This window comes from Epinephelus lanceolatus, chromosome 4 (assembly GCF_041903045.1).
Source record: "Epinephelus lanceolatus isolate andai-2023 chromosome 4, ASM4190304v1, whole genome shotgun sequence".
NCBI lineage: Eukaryota > Metazoa > Chordata > Actinopteri > Perciformes > Serranidae > Epinephelus > Epinephelus lanceolatus.
The window spans coordinates 33,220,367-33,237,205 of NC_135737.1; the positions used below are offsets into that span (position 1 = coordinate 33,220,367).

The 16,839-nt window shown below is 40.6% G+C and overlaps 1 protein-coding gene across 2 annotated transcripts in view; it reads right to left on the reverse strand.

Annotated features, from left to right (window-relative positions):
• Nucleotides 1-16,594, reverse strand: part of porb (P450 (cytochrome) oxidoreductase b) — a 29,890-nt gene extending 13,296 nt beyond the window's left edge. The window contains exons 1-5 of one of the 2 annotated variants that reach the window (XM_033631004.2): nt 16,448-16,594; nt 13,511-13,682; nt 6,035-6,083; nt 3,390-3,518; nt 1,789-1,941 (exon numbers count right to left, since the gene is read on the reverse strand). In XM_033631004.2, coding sequence (XP_033486895.1) covers nt 1,789-1,941; nt 3,390-3,518; nt 6,035-6,083; nt 13,511-13,680 — 501 coding nt within the window. In that variant the 5' untranslated portion in view covers nt 13,681-13,682; nt 16,448-16,594. Of the gene's footprint in view, nt 1-1,788; nt 1,942-3,389; nt 3,519-6,034; nt 6,084-10,231; nt 10,492-13,510; nt 13,683-16,447 lie in introns of those variants that run through there. The other variant, XM_033631005.2, reaches the window with a different exon arrangement.
• Between the last annotated feature and the right edge of the window lie 245 nt (nt 16,595-16,839).

Here is a 16,839-nt window from a genome sequence, read left to right on the forward strand (position 1 = left end):
TGACAGGGGTACTGCAATTCCAGCATGTGTGTACCAGTGGTCCGAGCTGAATATTTTTCCATCGTCATTTACATCAGCTGAGCTCACATGATTTTAACACCAACGATGCGTCCATTAGTCAATCTAAAGCAAATATTCTGATTAAATGTTACAGTAATTTCTAATTCCAAATGTTTCATGGTTTCTCAGTGGTGAGATTTAATTGCTTCTCTTGGTCTTTACTCACTAAATTTAATTGTTTTTATTGGGTTTGACGACCTTATATTGGGCTCTATAATTTTGTGATGGGCATGTTTCTCTGTTTTCCGATGTTGCATCAACAAAACCATTAATTGAGAAGATAACTGACTTATTATTTGATAATTAAAATAACTTTTAGCTGCAGCATAAGCTTCAACAAACCAACAGATACACACGCAGAACAGAGGGTAGCACTGTTTGTATAGACATCATGCACAGTACACAATCTAACACCAACATGTTTATGAACCACTAACACCAACACAAATATTATATAGGTACATTTTAAGATTTTGACAATTCTCAACATTCTTGTAAGTGTGTACAATAAGTGTTTGAGAGGAAACTTAAAGGGAAATTTCAGTTTATTTCAACCTGTCTCCTATCGTCCTAAATTTGTTTCAAGTAATTAGTGACATAAAAATAATAGTTAGCATGTTAGCCGTTAGCCTAGATACAGCCGTAGCGTCAGACCTGTTAAAACGTAAGTGAACGGGCAACCTTCAAGTGCAAAGTTACTCCACTAAACAAGCTTTTTTTCCACAAAGACCGCCTCATATCGTTAGGATAAATGTCAGAGAACATATAGAAAACGACATGTAAACGTGTTGTCTTACCTTATCGGTGTGCTGCCATGTTTGTTTACCATTTAGCTCTGCTTTCCAAAGCGTGCCCGAAATATATCTCGCAAGCTCTAGATAAAGCCCAGCTGGATACTACTCCAGGTGGAGGTGTCTCGTCCTCGGTCACATCCAGACCTTGAAAATAAGGCTGCAACCGGTCCCATTCCTTGCAACAGAGGCATTCCTCTTCTGTGGGCACTGGGGCACAGCATTCACAGGTACACCACCAATCTCCAGAGCTACGCAGCCTTGCAGCAGCCATTCCTCCTCTCTCGTCCTCTACCTGTTGCACCTCTCTCTCTCTCCTCCTCCGTTCTTCAATTTCACGAAGCTCTTCATCAGTGCATTCTGGCTCAAATAAATAAGGGCGGCCATAAAACTCTGCAAAATCAAATTCCTCCTCCACAAAGTCGAAGTCTGGCAAAAAGTCAGCCATTATTCTATAAATCTTTCATAAAATAAATGAATGAACTTTTCAGGCTACTGTCCGGTTCTGCCTTCCAGCTGTTGCTGCTTGTTCAGGCACGCTATGAGATCGCTGCTTGTTCTCGCGATATTTCGGCCGCGCTTTGGAAAGCAGAGCTAAATGGTAAACAAACATGGCAGCACACCGGTAAGGTAAGACAACACGTTTACATGTCGTTTTCTATATGTTCTGACTTTTATCCTAACGATATGAGGCGGTCTTTGTGGAAAAAAAGCTTGTTTAGTGGACTAACTTTGCACTTGAAGGATGCCCGTTCAATTACGTTTTAACAGGTCTGACGCTACTATGTGCCCGGCTGTATCTAGGCTAACAGCTAACATGCTAACTATTATTTTTATGTCACTAGTCACTTGAAACAAATTTAGAATGATAGGAGACAGGTTGAAATAAACTGAAATTTCCCTTTAACGTATACAAAATGTAAGCATAAAGACTCACAGTGTAGTTCAGTCCAGAGAGGTCTTCATCATCATTTTCCTGCAGCCAGTCGTAGAAGTCCTGAGCGTTATCTGTTGGGTCTCCCTCACCGTAGGTGGCCATGCAAAATATGGCGAGGGAGTTTTTAATGTCAGATAGACGGGACAGCTCCCCCTGGAAGATGAGACATCATAATCAGCGACAGTGAGCACTGATAAAGTAATAATGTAAGGAAGTTTGTATTTAAAATCTGTCTGGCTGTCTCAAGAGGCGTACTGACAGCGAACGTGCAAGAAGAGTTTGGCAATATATTAATATAATATCAATATCATGATATGAGACTAGATATGGTCTTAGATTTAAAATATTTAGATGTTTAGATAAAACATAAACACCATGGAGAACACTGTGTGGAGGTTGAGTAATCATGAGTCCACGTGTTAAATGTACTTTTATTGTCTGCAGACATTCACAGTGAAGCTGCGTCCACAGTTTCTGAAACAAAGACTGTCTACTTCTCACATTGGGGGAACATTTCTCCTCTAGACTGGAGAAAGTCATCTTTTCTATTATAAAGATCTCCTTGATTATGTCCATCCATTGTTTAAGGCTTAGAGGCTCAGATTTGTGCTGCTTTCTTGCTGGCAGTAAACAGTATTTTACACAAATACCAACTTTTTATTAATCACGTCTTCGCTTATTGCACTGAAACACAGGACCTTAACATCAATAGGTATATCCCAAAATTTTTTTTATAATTGAACATATTTTTCTCAGAAATACTTGGACACACCAAAAAATGTGGGAGTTACTGGCATTCATGTGTCCGCACTATGTCTTTCCTGGTTTTAAAGGCTACATTATGGTAAAGTGATATAATTTCCTGAACTTACCTAACTGTTCTATTATTTGCTTTTACCCACTTAGTCATTAAATTCACATTATGTATCAAAAATCTCATTGTGTAAATATTTTATAAAAGCACAAACAGTCAACCCTACAATATCACAGCAAAATCGATATTGAGGTATTTGGTCAGAAATATTGTTTTTGATTTTCTCCATGACGTCCTGTGTATAAGTCATTAAATGACAAACAAACCCAGGTATGTTATCTATGTCAATGATGGTTCCCACAGCAGTGTTGCAACACCTTCTTGGATAAAGCCTGAGGTTATAATATTGTGCACTGCATATTACTGTGATTGTAATAGCATACACATAAGGATATAGGCCTGCTGCGTCTTTGTGTGTCTTTCATACACTGACTTGTGTGGACATGTTTTATTTCAGCACAGTGAATTAGAAGAGATTGTATTACTCTGGCAGTTACTATAAATTGTTATTTGGCTGGTGTACAATCTGCCAGGGGATATGTATTATATTATCGTCAAAATGACTGAAGTCTCATGTCTGGAAAATGCAGGAGAATCAGATTATAACCACTGAGGTGTTAACCAAATGACTTCTGCAGTCCTCAGCACTGCACTGATACTTTTTCCATGATGAAACTGTCACAAATAATTAACTGGCAGCTATATTAAGTTAGATCCAAAAGAATGGGGAGGATCTCGGTTAATTTTAATTCTGTGGTTTGTGTGTTGTTCCACTGATGCAAATTACCATTTCGTACTCCTCTGGATCGGCAGCCATTCCTTTCATGCCGTAGCGCTGAGCGTCTTTGGACAGTCTGTTAGCAAATTCCTCTGCTGTGCCCGTCTGGGAGCCGTAGAACACAATGATGTTCTTGCCCTGGTTACAGATTGACAGAAAAGCATTTACTCGGGACATGTCAAAGCCTTCTCAGACGACTACAATAAAAAGCTGAGCCATTTCTCATGTCTGACAGGCTGCTTTATCAAACACAGACAATGTGCAAGCACAACAGATGCTGCAGATCTTTGGAAATCATCTAAAATATATTCAGAATGTACTTTCTCCATTGCCAACTAGACTACTTCTGCACATGACAGGGAGATGATATAACCCAAACTGCATGATGAACAAAAAAAAGAAGCTTCCCATGATTGGACTTCATTTCAAAGCAAATAACAAACAAAGACAGACAGACAAACAACCAAACATTTCTTCGACATACAGCTTGTCTTGACATAAACAAACAGCTACATCTGCACATGTATTTGCGGGAATCATGACATACTTTCTCCTTTCCCACAGTGTTGCTACGATAACTCATAACAAAGAAAAACAGAGACTAAATTAAATGGCACTGCGGACTAAAGTTCTTCTCTGCCACCATTATGGTATCTGAACTATTTGCTGCAAAACCACATGTTTCAAAACTACAAGTCTTTTCTCAAGGCTGCCTTGAGAACAGAGGACCATCAAAGTCAAAACAGTGTTTTGTAATCCAAACCTCCATATGGTATAATCACATTGGCAGAGAGACCATTACAGTCATCATTAGCTCCATCCAAAAGAGCAAAAGAGGAGAAAAACTAAATTTACTTGAACACTACAATCCCACTTTTTATCTGAAGTACTTTGACTTGAACATCAAACAGGTTTTAACTGGGGAAAACAACGTCAAGGGCCCAGTTTCAGAAAGAAGGGTTAACAAACTCTGAGTCCAAGCCTGAGCTCTGAGTTGATGAACGCTGAGATGGAGACTCTGAGATTTCAGTTTCGGAAACGCTGATCAGTGTAAAAAAAGACATTATCAATGGAGCTCTGATACTACGATTCACCATGGCGACAAATAAAAGGAAGAGCCTCCATTTTAATCCAGTGGACATGGAGATATTAATGCATCTATTGCCAGGCTCTGCATATATATATATATATATATATATATATATATATATATTCTTTTTAAAAAGAGCCTGAGTCAGAGTGGGAGAGGCATCATTAAGTTAACATAATGACGGTTTATTCAGTGATGTTCATTAATCCATCATTTAGGCCACAACCTACATCACATTTTAAATATATTTGTACAGCTTTAATGTGACGGGGACAAAACAAAGGACCAAGCAACTGAAGATGGAAAATATAGTTGAAGATTGGAAAAATGCATAAATCAAAGACATGGCGACACAACTGAAAGCCCACAGTCTGGACCAGTATTTTTTTTTTTTAAGATATTTTTTGGGGCTTTTTAGCCTTTATTTGATAGGACAGACAAGTGCGAAAGGGGGGGAGAGAAAGAGAGGGAGAGACATGCAGCAAAGGGCCACAGGCTGGAGTCGAACCCGGGTCGCTGCGGCAACAGCCTTGTACATGGGGCGCCTGCTCTTCCACTAAGCCACCGACACACCAGTCTGGACCAGTATTAATGTGGTCGGTGATTTACACTTAAAAAGGTACGGGGTTAAAATACTTTTTGTGACATCTATTTGGATCTTTGGCTCAAAAGCTTTCGGTGGCTTTGTTTCAGCTACTTTAACAAATGTTATAAATTCACATAGGTGATCATAGGTATGATTGTGAGTGTGAATGGTTGTCTGTCTCTATGTGTCAGCACTGTGATAGTCTGGCGACCTGTCCAGGGTGTACCCCACCTCCCGCCCAATAACGATAGTGCTCTAACAAACTAACAGCTGTCTTGTAAAGAGTCACAGTTTAACCTAGAAAAAAAACAATCCACTCGCAAAAAGACGGACAAACTCAAACTCAGAACCCATCATCTGACAACGATTAAGCATAAAAATGTAGGTATCCGAGTATAGAGATTAGGACTGGCTTTATGCAGTTAAATATTTTACCATGAGGGTAAAACCCTCTGTTCATTGAAATGACTGACAGCTCATAAAAGCGGTAACTTAAGACAGTCCTGAGTAACAAACTAATTTCCAAACAGGATTTTGATGTTGACAGACCTAAACCTCTAATTAATGCGCTTTGATATGCGCTTTGACACGGACTGAATCAAGGAGGAAATGAAACATCGTGTTCAGCTCTGTCAGAAGGAAGAACACGGAGAGATACTCAGGATTTGTTGCCAGTGAGCAAGTTAGGTTCACAGAGTCAAGTTTCCACAGTAACTAAACCAAAGTTTAAGTAACCTTTCTTTCTGAAACTGAAAACCCAGAGCTTCCCTCATCTCAGTGTCAACTAACTTGGAGTTGTCACGAAACCTGCTTTCTGAAACAGTCCCCTGGTTTAACGTTAAATACCCTGAGTAATGTTTTGAAACAATAGCAACTTAACTGCTCCTGGTGAATATATGTGTGTTGGAAACATGAGATGGTCGACACAGAACACAACCGAAGCAGAAGTGATGGGAAGGATTAAGTAACGTCACTCACTGTTTTCTTCATTTTCTCAATGAAACTGGTCTCTCTTGTGGTGGGTGTTCTGGAAGAAAAAAAAAACAGGTTAGACTTGTTATTTAAAACTATAAAGCAGTGACCACGTTCACCAAACATCAGTTTTAGGAAATGAAGAGAGAAAGTGTCGACTCATGAAATAATTATTTACAAGGTCATCCTACTTTTTTTGGGGCATTTGCCTTTAATGGACAGGACAGGTACGTTTGAGGGGGGAGAGAGAAAGGGGGGATGACATGCAGCAAAGGGCCACAGGCTGGACTCGAACCCAGGCCGCTGTGGCAACAGCCTTCTATATGGGGTGCCTGCTCAGTGCTCCACCAGCTAAGCCACTGACGCCCCCAAGGTCATCCTACTTTTATTTACAGTGCAGTTCGATAATTTTCACACTGGAGAGTTGGAGGTACTCTTTTTAATTCAAACACCTTACTAAATCTTTTATCTGTATAAATCTGAGGTGAATTCACAACATAGTAAAGAGTTTGACTTTTCCAAGTGGAAATAGAGGCCTGTTTTACTGATTTAACCACAAACATCACTGGTGTAAACAAGCCTTTAACAGCACTACAGGACACCAGAAATGCACATTTAGCTGTTGTCTGGTGTTAGTCTGGCAATGATGTGGCCATCTGTCAATAAATCTGAGTGCCAGCAGGTTCTGTCTTCTGGTGCAGGATCATGAGATTTGATCATTTTACTGACATCTACATCACAGCTCGTACCTTCAACCAGACAACAGGAAGGGAACACTGACTGACGCACCATGTATTAATATTTAATTAGCCTTTATAAAGTTTAAATATTGCAAATACAAATGTCACTTTGGCAGCTTACTAGAATAATAAAACTGTTTGATTTTCAGTCCACTTCATGCATTTTGCTGCAATAAAACTTAATGTGAAGATTCAAAGCAAGATTACAGTTGGACATGGATGAGTTTAATGAACAATGGTCCCTGGTAACGGGCAATGCCAGAACTCTAGCTACCGCTCTTTGTCCTTTTGTTTGCTTTTTAAATTGGTACTATTGTTACTGCCCTGCTCTACATATAGGTGTATTTCCTGTGCTCTTAAATGTAGGGTTTTTGCACCGACATACAAGGTGTACTATAGGAAATGATATCACTTGTGTAGATGTGTTTACCATTGTTGAATGTGAGCATGAGAAAACCTAAAATAGGGTTTAAGATGTGAATTTTGATGTACACATCTCCTCCGTATTGTACTTTATGTTAAGTGTTTTGTGCTATACATTGAATAAATAATAAGTTCAAAAAGAAAAATGAATGAACCAAAGATTAAACAGATATTGACAAAGTTTTCCTTTGGGAAACAATTCACAGTTGGAAAAAAAGGTAATAAATTGCAATATGTGTACTCAGCATATCTATGGTATCATGGGGCCTCTGGTGATTCCCAACTGCATCATCTACTACGTAACAAACATCAGAGTAAAACTGGCTGATCTATCAACTTAATATTTTGCTGACCTTTAGGAAAACTGCATCGTCACAAGTCATATGATCAGAATTGCAAAAGTCAGATTGTAACAGTGCTCAGGATTCTCAGAATGAGGGTGGCTGAGCCGGTGGCTAGCAGCTAACAGTGCTAAGTCCATTAACTGTGCTAAACAACAGCAGCAGTGCTGACAGAGCTAATGGTGTTAACCAGGGCAGAAGCAGTTGGTGGGCGCTATGCTTCCTCGATGACGCCATCCCGACATCACGGGTAACCACCGTGTGAACGCAGTGCAAAACAGCAGCCCTGAGCTAGCCATTAGGATACACACATGCACTAACATGGACATGCAGCCAGAGCGTCTACCACAACAAACCACAGAAAAGCTCAGATCACAACATACACAGAGGTAGCATGACCTCACTCTCTGTTCAGGATGCCATTATTCCACTACATCTTTACATAGCAAACAGCCATTGGCCACTATATGAATGCCCTGAGTGTAAAACACAGAATCTTTTAACACTTATCAGTTACTGAATCTGTTTTATGCACATGAAGAGCTTCATCTGATGTATTGCAAGATTTCTTTGGTTTAATTTTATGTGATTCCCTTATTCATTCGCCATACTGCGATATATAATCATTTCAAAAACATATTCTCTTAATAGCAACTTGTGAATTTAAATAATCAGCATTGAAATAAATGTGCTGCCAAAACTCTCGGGGTAACATGGTTAAACTGTCCAGTCATTGTTAGTGTTGTTGCTAACAACAGGGAGAAGCAGAGCAATGACTCAGCAGCCATACAAGCATTAGTCATATTAACTATATGTACAAGGCATGTGCTAAACATTAGCATACATCATGCAGTTTTCCAATATTAAAAAGCGTGAAGTGGTTGATTCATGATAACTTCAGGTTACAGCTCATGGTAATTCAAAATATTGATTCAGATTCATCCAGGAAGTAATTAATGGACGGGAACAGATCAAAACAACATGTGTGTTAGTAAAAAAGGGAAGTAAATCTATTATGGAGCTGAATAAAAGGCAGTGCCGCTTCATTCAGCATCAAAGCTCCAAGTGGACAGCTGCACTGAGAAAGGATTAAAAAGGCCACACATAACTACAAGCAGAGATAGTACGCCAGATGAATGTTTTCTGATTTTCCATATCCAAAAGCAACAAGGCTGTAGGATAGCCATGAACGCTACGAGTAGACACAATATACTAATTTGCTATATTTGACCTCTAACACACATTTAGTCAAACAATTTACAACCTAAGGAACAGCGGTGTGCAGAGTGGAGGCATGTGGGACTGATGCCCAACATGCCATAAAAATGAGCCCCCGTGGTTAATACGGGCCGCTCTCTGGAGCTAAGTGTAAATTCCTGATCGAAATTTGAAACAAGCCTTTGCCCCCGAGCTGACGCATTCCCCACAGATTTAGCAGTATCTGTCTGAGCACCTTTCAGCTGAGACCATCTGCTTCAGCGGCCCTGAAGTCACTCAACGTAGAGGATTTTTCTGCATCATTAACAAATAGCCAGGTGACCAGAGTTCAAAATCTGGAGTGCCATGTGTAAAACTGAAAATAAAATGTGTACAGCAAAACACATCCATCTGATTTAATCTGTGTAACACAAACTAATATTTAATGATATTGTGAGAATCATTTTGTGAGGATATGGATCGATAGGATCATTAATAACTGCCCAACTGGGAATTTTATGGGTTACTAAGTTTCATTTTCATCTTGTATTCGCAGAGTACAAAGTCTTAGAAGAATATACAGGAAAGAAATAAATAACATGCCAACAAAATCATCAGTCACATCATCAGTGTTGTGGATCTACTAGCTGCAGTAACATCATTCAAGGAAGACAAAGTTGTCTTTGCATATCACACGTTTTGAATATTAGCATTCCTAAAACAGGAACAAAGTAATATGCCACGCCAGTTTGACGCTGATAACATGCAAATGCATGATCTCAAACACCTTTTCCTTCCTGCAATGGCTCGAGTCCCACGTGTAAACACACTCACTCATGCTGGCATTCAGTCATTGTTTGAGTAATTTACAGTTTAGTCCAAACAGTCCAGAGCTCATCATCTGTGTATATTGTCTAATTTTCCATTCATTCATCCACACAGGAAGTAAACCTTTTCAAACAAGCACAGTAAGTCACATCAGTCTTGCCCTGCAGCACTCAAACATGGAGGTGATTTTAGGATGTTACAACCAATGACATGTTTCTGGCTATTAATTTTAAAAGCCCTAATAAATGTAAACAAGGTGGAAATGTGCGAAACAATGATGGCTAACGGAGCAGTGTTTGAGGAGCTTGTGGAAAAGGGGAGAAAAAAACAGAAGCCCCAATAATCAAATTGTGTTTGTAGTCGAACAGATTTCATGACCATCTCTTACATAACCTACTGGGAACATTGTATGGCTTTTGAAACTGCTATCTCGCCACTGTGTGTGCGAGAAAAAGGCAAAATACACTTAGTGTAGAGCTTAATCTGGGAACAAGCCACAAGTTCAACATTTACTGTACAAATCACTCACAAGGTGTCACTGAAAAACTTCAACGCACACGTGTGATCTCCGTCTGTCAAACTAAACAATACCCAGTGACAAATATTTACTACTATTTTAAACAAGAATCATTAGTCGGCCTTAGACGAAGCAGTAAATCAGACTCTTTACTGACCTCTCAGCAGCATCTCTCCTGTCCTCTGGCAGGGAGAAGACACAGCCCATGGCATGCAGCCCTGTAGCTCACCACTGCCACTAGCACCACTGGCTAGGCCACGCCGGGAACCGCCACGCTCAAAATCAAAAGCAGGACGTCAACGCTCCACAACCACAGGATGGAAAAACAAAACCAGTCCAGAGAGACAGCCGGACACTCGCAGATTTGGAAGAGCTGCCTTCACCTCAGAGGCTCCAACACGATCTGAACTCTGCCTCTTCCTGTGCTGCTCTCTGAAATCAGCAGCGTCTGTTCTCTACACACACAGAACTCCACACACACACAGACTACAAGCCCTGTCAGTGTCTGGCAACCGCTGAGGACACAATGGTGGGAAACTGACTTTCCCATAAAATGTAGCCGAACTGCAGACCCACACTTTTGACTCACACAAACACACACTGAAACACTCTACGGGCTGAAAATGCCTTCCTCCTCATCCCCGCCCCTTTTCCTCTCCGGTCTGAAAGGTGTTGGGAACGAAAAAGTCTACAAGATCCATTCTGAGCATTTGGCTGGTTATCAGAGCAACTCCTCGGAGGACTACTGAAGGAGGGGGGAAAAAGCTGTGAATGGTAGTTTTTTTTTCTAAAGTATCCCCCGCCCCCATCTCACTGGAGGAGAGAGGGGAATGTCATTGCTATGGCAACCTCATTTATCATAAAAGGATTCCATTTGTGACATGGCCTTTCTCCAATGGCAGAGCAGCTCAGCCCACACACACACATGCACACACACACACACACTAAAAAGAAAAACAGGGGAATGGGGAAAGAAGAAGAAGAATGAAAAAAAAAGTAACTCAGGGCAAAGAAAGGGTTGCTTGTCTTTTGCCTCAACTTTCCACCTTTGGAGAGGACTCACAAAAGCAGCTTGGCTCGCCCTCCTCGTTTGCTCTCCAGGGAACTTTCAAAATGGGTTCAGGGCCAAAAACAAAAGCACAGGAAAGACATGGAAGACTACGCCCCCCTTCATAACAGTTAGGTAATCACTGCTCCCTTTAAGGGGAGGGGAGACCAGCTCTGTGCTCCCTTCCTGTATTCCCGCCCTCCACAGATGCACACTATTCCCAAAGCAAAACGTGCTCTACAGGGGTCTTTCCCCCCTTCAGGGCCAGCCTTCTGTTTCTACACAAATGGTCAGGATCTCCCCCGCTCGGTCCTCCAACACTGTCTCCATTCACATAGCTACGCAAGACCTCAGCCACAATGAGTGAGGCTGCTGCTGGCCCCAGGCTTTACTATGGTGACCAAGGAAATTGTGTTGTGGGTGGGGAGGGGCTTAAAAAAGTGGCCATTGGAGGGGGAGTCCAGTGAAATTAAGCCAAGCCTCCACCACTCCAAATAATAAGCGATGAGTAGGCTTAACGCCATTATTACATAATTACCTAATTGTGATTATTTGAGCTGATTGCAATCATTGTGCACATGAAGGGAATTTAAAGCCAAGGTTACAAGTGTGCCAACAAACAGAAATTAAGTTAATTAAGTAACAGTTAATTAAGTGCATTTCCATCTGCTTGGTTGAGGCAAATAAAGCATCTACCTGAGCACAATGTTCTTATGTCAAGAAAAAACATGGAAAAAGACAGGTTTGTAGTCTTGACCTAGGGCAGGTTCTTCCATTTCACCTCATATTATTTCATTAATATTTAAGCAAGATGATTACAGAGAGGTGCTGGTAACACGTTTCTTAACGTATAGCAGAGTCTGCTCTTGGTCTCCCCAAAGTGCATTAATGTCTTGGACAGCTACGGGGAAATTTATTCTGTAGTTGTCACTTCCATCCAGCTTTTCTAATAAGCTGATTCTCTCTACACCAAATCTCAGCTACCAAACCACAGCTATGCAGATGACACTCAACTATTCTCGTCTGTTCCCCAGACTGAAACCTTGGTGACACAACAAATCTCTGCTCGTCTGGCTGACATCTCTGAGTGGATGTCTGCACAGAGCTGCTCTTCCTTCCAGGAAAGGCATCTCCCATCCGTCATCTCTTCATCACCATTAGGAACTCTGTAGTGTCCGTGACTCTGACTACAAGGACTAGGGTGTGACACTGGATAACCAGCTGTCTTTTGCTGCTAACATCTCTGCAACAACCCACTCCCTCTGACTCATTCTCCACAACAACAGGAGGACAAATTCATTCCTCACCCAGGAGGGGGCGCAGGTTCTGGTCCTGGCCCTTGTCATCTCATGCCTATATACTGCAATTCACCTCTGGCTTGTGCGCCTGAATAGGTCATCTGACCTCGGCAGCTCACCAAGAATGCAGCAGCCTGGCTGATCTTTAACTTTCCCAAATTCTTCCACACTAATCTGCTCCACCAAATCCCCCATTCACTCCTGGTGGATGCTCAAATCCAATTAAAGACACGGGTACTTGCCTATCATATTGTGAATGGCTCAGGCCCATCATACAAGCATGACATGGCCTGTCCAATATGCTCTGTTACTGCAAATCAACTTGCTACTCCCTCGGAGTGAAGGGGGCTCAGCTAGCACTCTACAAAGTCAAGACTGCTGCGTTGACTTCGCAATGGTGGCACAAACTCCCCATTGACATCAGGACAGCAGAATCTCTACATGTTCTGTCGCTGACTGAAAACTCATCTGTTCAAACCCAACCGTATCCCATAAAATAAAACAAAAATGAATCGATGAATTCAAAATACTCTCCCCTGCGATTAAGCAATAGTTTACACTGGCTTTCTGAGCAGCCATTGAAATTAACAACATGAATTTACTTACAGTTGCAAAGCCAAACACAACAGCACCACAGTGTGGCATAAAATGAAACCAAAAAGACAATTAAATCTTTAATCAGAATTATCTGTATGGCAATGAATCGTCAGCTGAAATTTAATGATTGTGAACTGAGGCCTAGAGACACTCTCGCAGGAGAGAGAGGGGGAGATCAGATAAGTTCCTGAGAGAGAGAAGAGGGACTGTGTAACAGTGCAGGACAAAGAGACAGAGAAAACAAAGGTCGCTCCTAGTGACACATTTACAAGCTACAAGCCGTGCACTCTCACACACTTGCAGGGCGCATGTAGAGACAACTTGATACCATCTAAGTGAAGGATAATACTGTTTTTCTAACTGCATTTACGTAATAGGAAAGGAACCTAGTGTATACATATACAGGAGACTACTTAAGAGTTAGATCTGGCTTGCAATATAATAATACTAATACTAATACTAATAATTAACATATACTGTGATGGATACTCACGGTGTGTCAAGCTTCTTGAATTCGGGGATGGGCTCGGGCTTCTTGCGGGACATGAACCAATAAAGGACAAGGCCAACAATCAGGGTGAAGAGGAAGATGTCCAGGTTGCTGAAAAGAGGCTCCTCTTCCTCCACCATTGGCTCGGTGTGGGTGGTGGTCTCAGCGTCCATGTCTGCCACAAAAAGTTAATCAAATTTGATCAATGGGCCAAATATTTCATAGTACTCTTGTATAATAAATCCCTTTGGACTGTTGGCTAGATTAAACAAGCAGCTTGAAGTCAGTTGTTTTGACCGTGAGGAAGATGTGTTACTTTTTTACTATTCTATAGACTGAAAAATTAATCTAAAACCACCCACCAGTTTTTTTTTTAACATAACCATAATCTTATAATGATTGAGTGAGGTGAGATTTAAAATCAGCATTTTAAAAATGAGTGTTGGTTCTACAGTCTCAGTTAAAAATTCCCACTGAACCAAACTGGGGGCTCTGGCATAAAACTGGTTAAAATGCTGCACAGGACGATATGATTGCTAACATATGTGTGCAGCATTCTACATGCCATACCATACAATGATAGCTTTTGTGCATGCATTATTGGACAATTAGCTCTAGGTATTATAACATCATAACCTACTTCTTCCGACACAGCAAGAATTTCTTGTCGTGCATCAACAACGGCGGCTCTTTTCACACAGAGCATGAGAGGACTTCATGTTCTGAGCTCTCAAGTTTCAATTTGGTTCAAGGACTGAAAACAAAGAGATCCGATTCTCTCTGATTCCTGTAGGCTGGCTGCTGCACTACGAGAGAGCCGCTTGACTAACATAGCCATGTACACAGTAATCGGCTTGCTCACTACAAGACCTCTGACTTACTGACAGATAAGGAAAACCACTTCAGCTATGAATGCACAGGGTTACCTGTGTGCCAGACCTCAGTAGGCACACAAGTCATGGTGACTTCACAGCTTGTGATAATATAATCAGGAGAAAACATATTACCAATAAAACCAAAAGTATTTTACTTTATCTTTTGTTTTTAACATCTTTTTTCCTCTGTCATGAATGTTTTGATTATCTGCACTTTGTGTTGCATTTTATGCATCAATTGCAATATATAAATTAAGTTTTACCTATTGTTATTATTAATATTATATTTAAGAGTTTAAAAAGTCTGTTAACAATGCATTAACTTATATTCACATTTTATGCAGAAGCACACAAATGTTTTGATAAAGATAACTTTAGTTATTAAAGAACTGAGACTGTGCGAGATTTCTGATTGCCAAAAATAGTTTCAAATTACCTGAAGTAGACCTCTGCCATCCCTGTGCTAATATTTCTTGTTATTTTATCAGTTGACGTACACAGATAAGATAACTGCAATATGAACTAGTTTATCTGCTGGGACAATTAACCTGTGGATAAATTTAATGGGGATTTGGGAGTACTGTAAGGCGCTATAACATCAGTATTAACTTTTTCCCAAAAGCAGAAATCCAAACACACTTAAGGGACACCTGGCTTTTAATTGATATTTATCATCATTTTGTTGTTTTGCATTTTGTCTTTATTGTAGGGTCCACAGTATAGAAGCAGGAAAAAGGAGGGCAAAGACATATGATATGCACCAAGGGTCCCCAGCTGTAATCAAACAAGGAATACCAACCTACAATAACCTTTGTGGTTCAGTTGAATTGTACTGGATTTCACTAAGAGGTATATTTAGTTCACCACATCTCTATAAATCAGTAAAGAATGAATAATTTTCTAAAAATAATGTTAAGTCTGATCAATCTAAACTAATGGCCACAATCTACACCACGGGTACAGTGTCATTGTCTTTTGTCTGTTGTGTTATAATATCCATGCCGACTTCGTTGTGAGTCATCTCTCAGGAGGCTCAATTAGCAGTCCAAACTGAGAACACCAGTATCACCTGTCACGTCCATAATGTATTATATATGTAGGTGTAGGGTTATCTGGCACAGGTAGTAACAAGAGGAGACAAGCCTAACTACACAGGAAATTATTAATTCATTACTTTGACAATCAAGACTAGTTATTTTTTACTTGTTGATTTCACAGCCTGTGGAGTATGGCCTTTCAAAGACATGACATGCAGGAGAAAATGCCCATTAATTTAAGGAAGTGACTATTCCAGATGAGGAGAAGAAGCCAAGTACGTGACACACACACTGTATCCACTGTGTGTGCGCCAACTACAGGCTAGCACATGGGTTATTCAAAGTCATGTGAGACTGCCAAGAAAGCCAAATTAAAGAATCTTCAATAGCTGCTGCTATCGAGGGGCTTAAATGATCAATGAAACCAGATGTGGACGAGGTTTACAAAAGTTCACTGACAATCAGCCTCTTCTGCTTAAAGCAAACACCGGTATTGTGTAACACTTGACGTATCTGCGCCGGTTAACGACAGCGTGTATGAATGTTACACGTGTAATTCAGACACCAGATTTATTTGTTTAGATTAATTAAGTCATAGCTGACGTTTCCTGTCCAGAAAATAACGCTGGTGTTCAAATAACACTGTGATTATTGAAAAGATAACCAGCGAAACAGGAGTTTGGGCCCCGGCTATTCCCTGGAACGTGCCAACGCTGGTTCAAGACATACGCTTTTAAAAATGACAGTTTAATCTAGAGTCAAATAGTGTTGTCTAAAATATACAAAGCTTGTATTTTCAACTTTAGCTACACACCAAAGAAACGAGTAATATGAGTTAGCCACAGTTTGCGTAACACCGGAGTCAGCACGTCCCTTTAGCTAATGTTTCACTGAAAAAAACTAACTGTATTTTAAGTTTCTAGTTTCTAAGTGAATCTATTATCGCTTACGTGTAATTCCCACAGACTGCCACAGACTTCAAGTCGATGTAAAACAACTTTAAGACGTGAGTTTGGTGTCAAGCTTACCTTCGCCTCCCCTCTCTGTGTCAGGCTCACACTGTGCTCAACGCGGAAGAAAACTTTACGCCATGTAGGATCAAACCAACTCCATCCTGGCCGCGGGGGTGGACCCGTCCACTCTCAACACCAAATAAATTAAATGTACTCATATTTTCATTATTAAAACGCTGCACACGCTTTTCTTTTAAAGAGACGCTTCCATATAAATTCCCTGTTCAAACTAAGCGTGTTTATTTTCTTTTTATTTCTGCGAACACGTGTCTCATCATGGACGGGTCCTCAGAGGCATTACCTAATATCGCTGTGCGTACGTAACCTGCTATAATAAATAACTGTCGAGGTGCAGCAGGCAAAGGGTCATGGTTATGCAATTTACCCAGCACAAGAGACTGTGTATC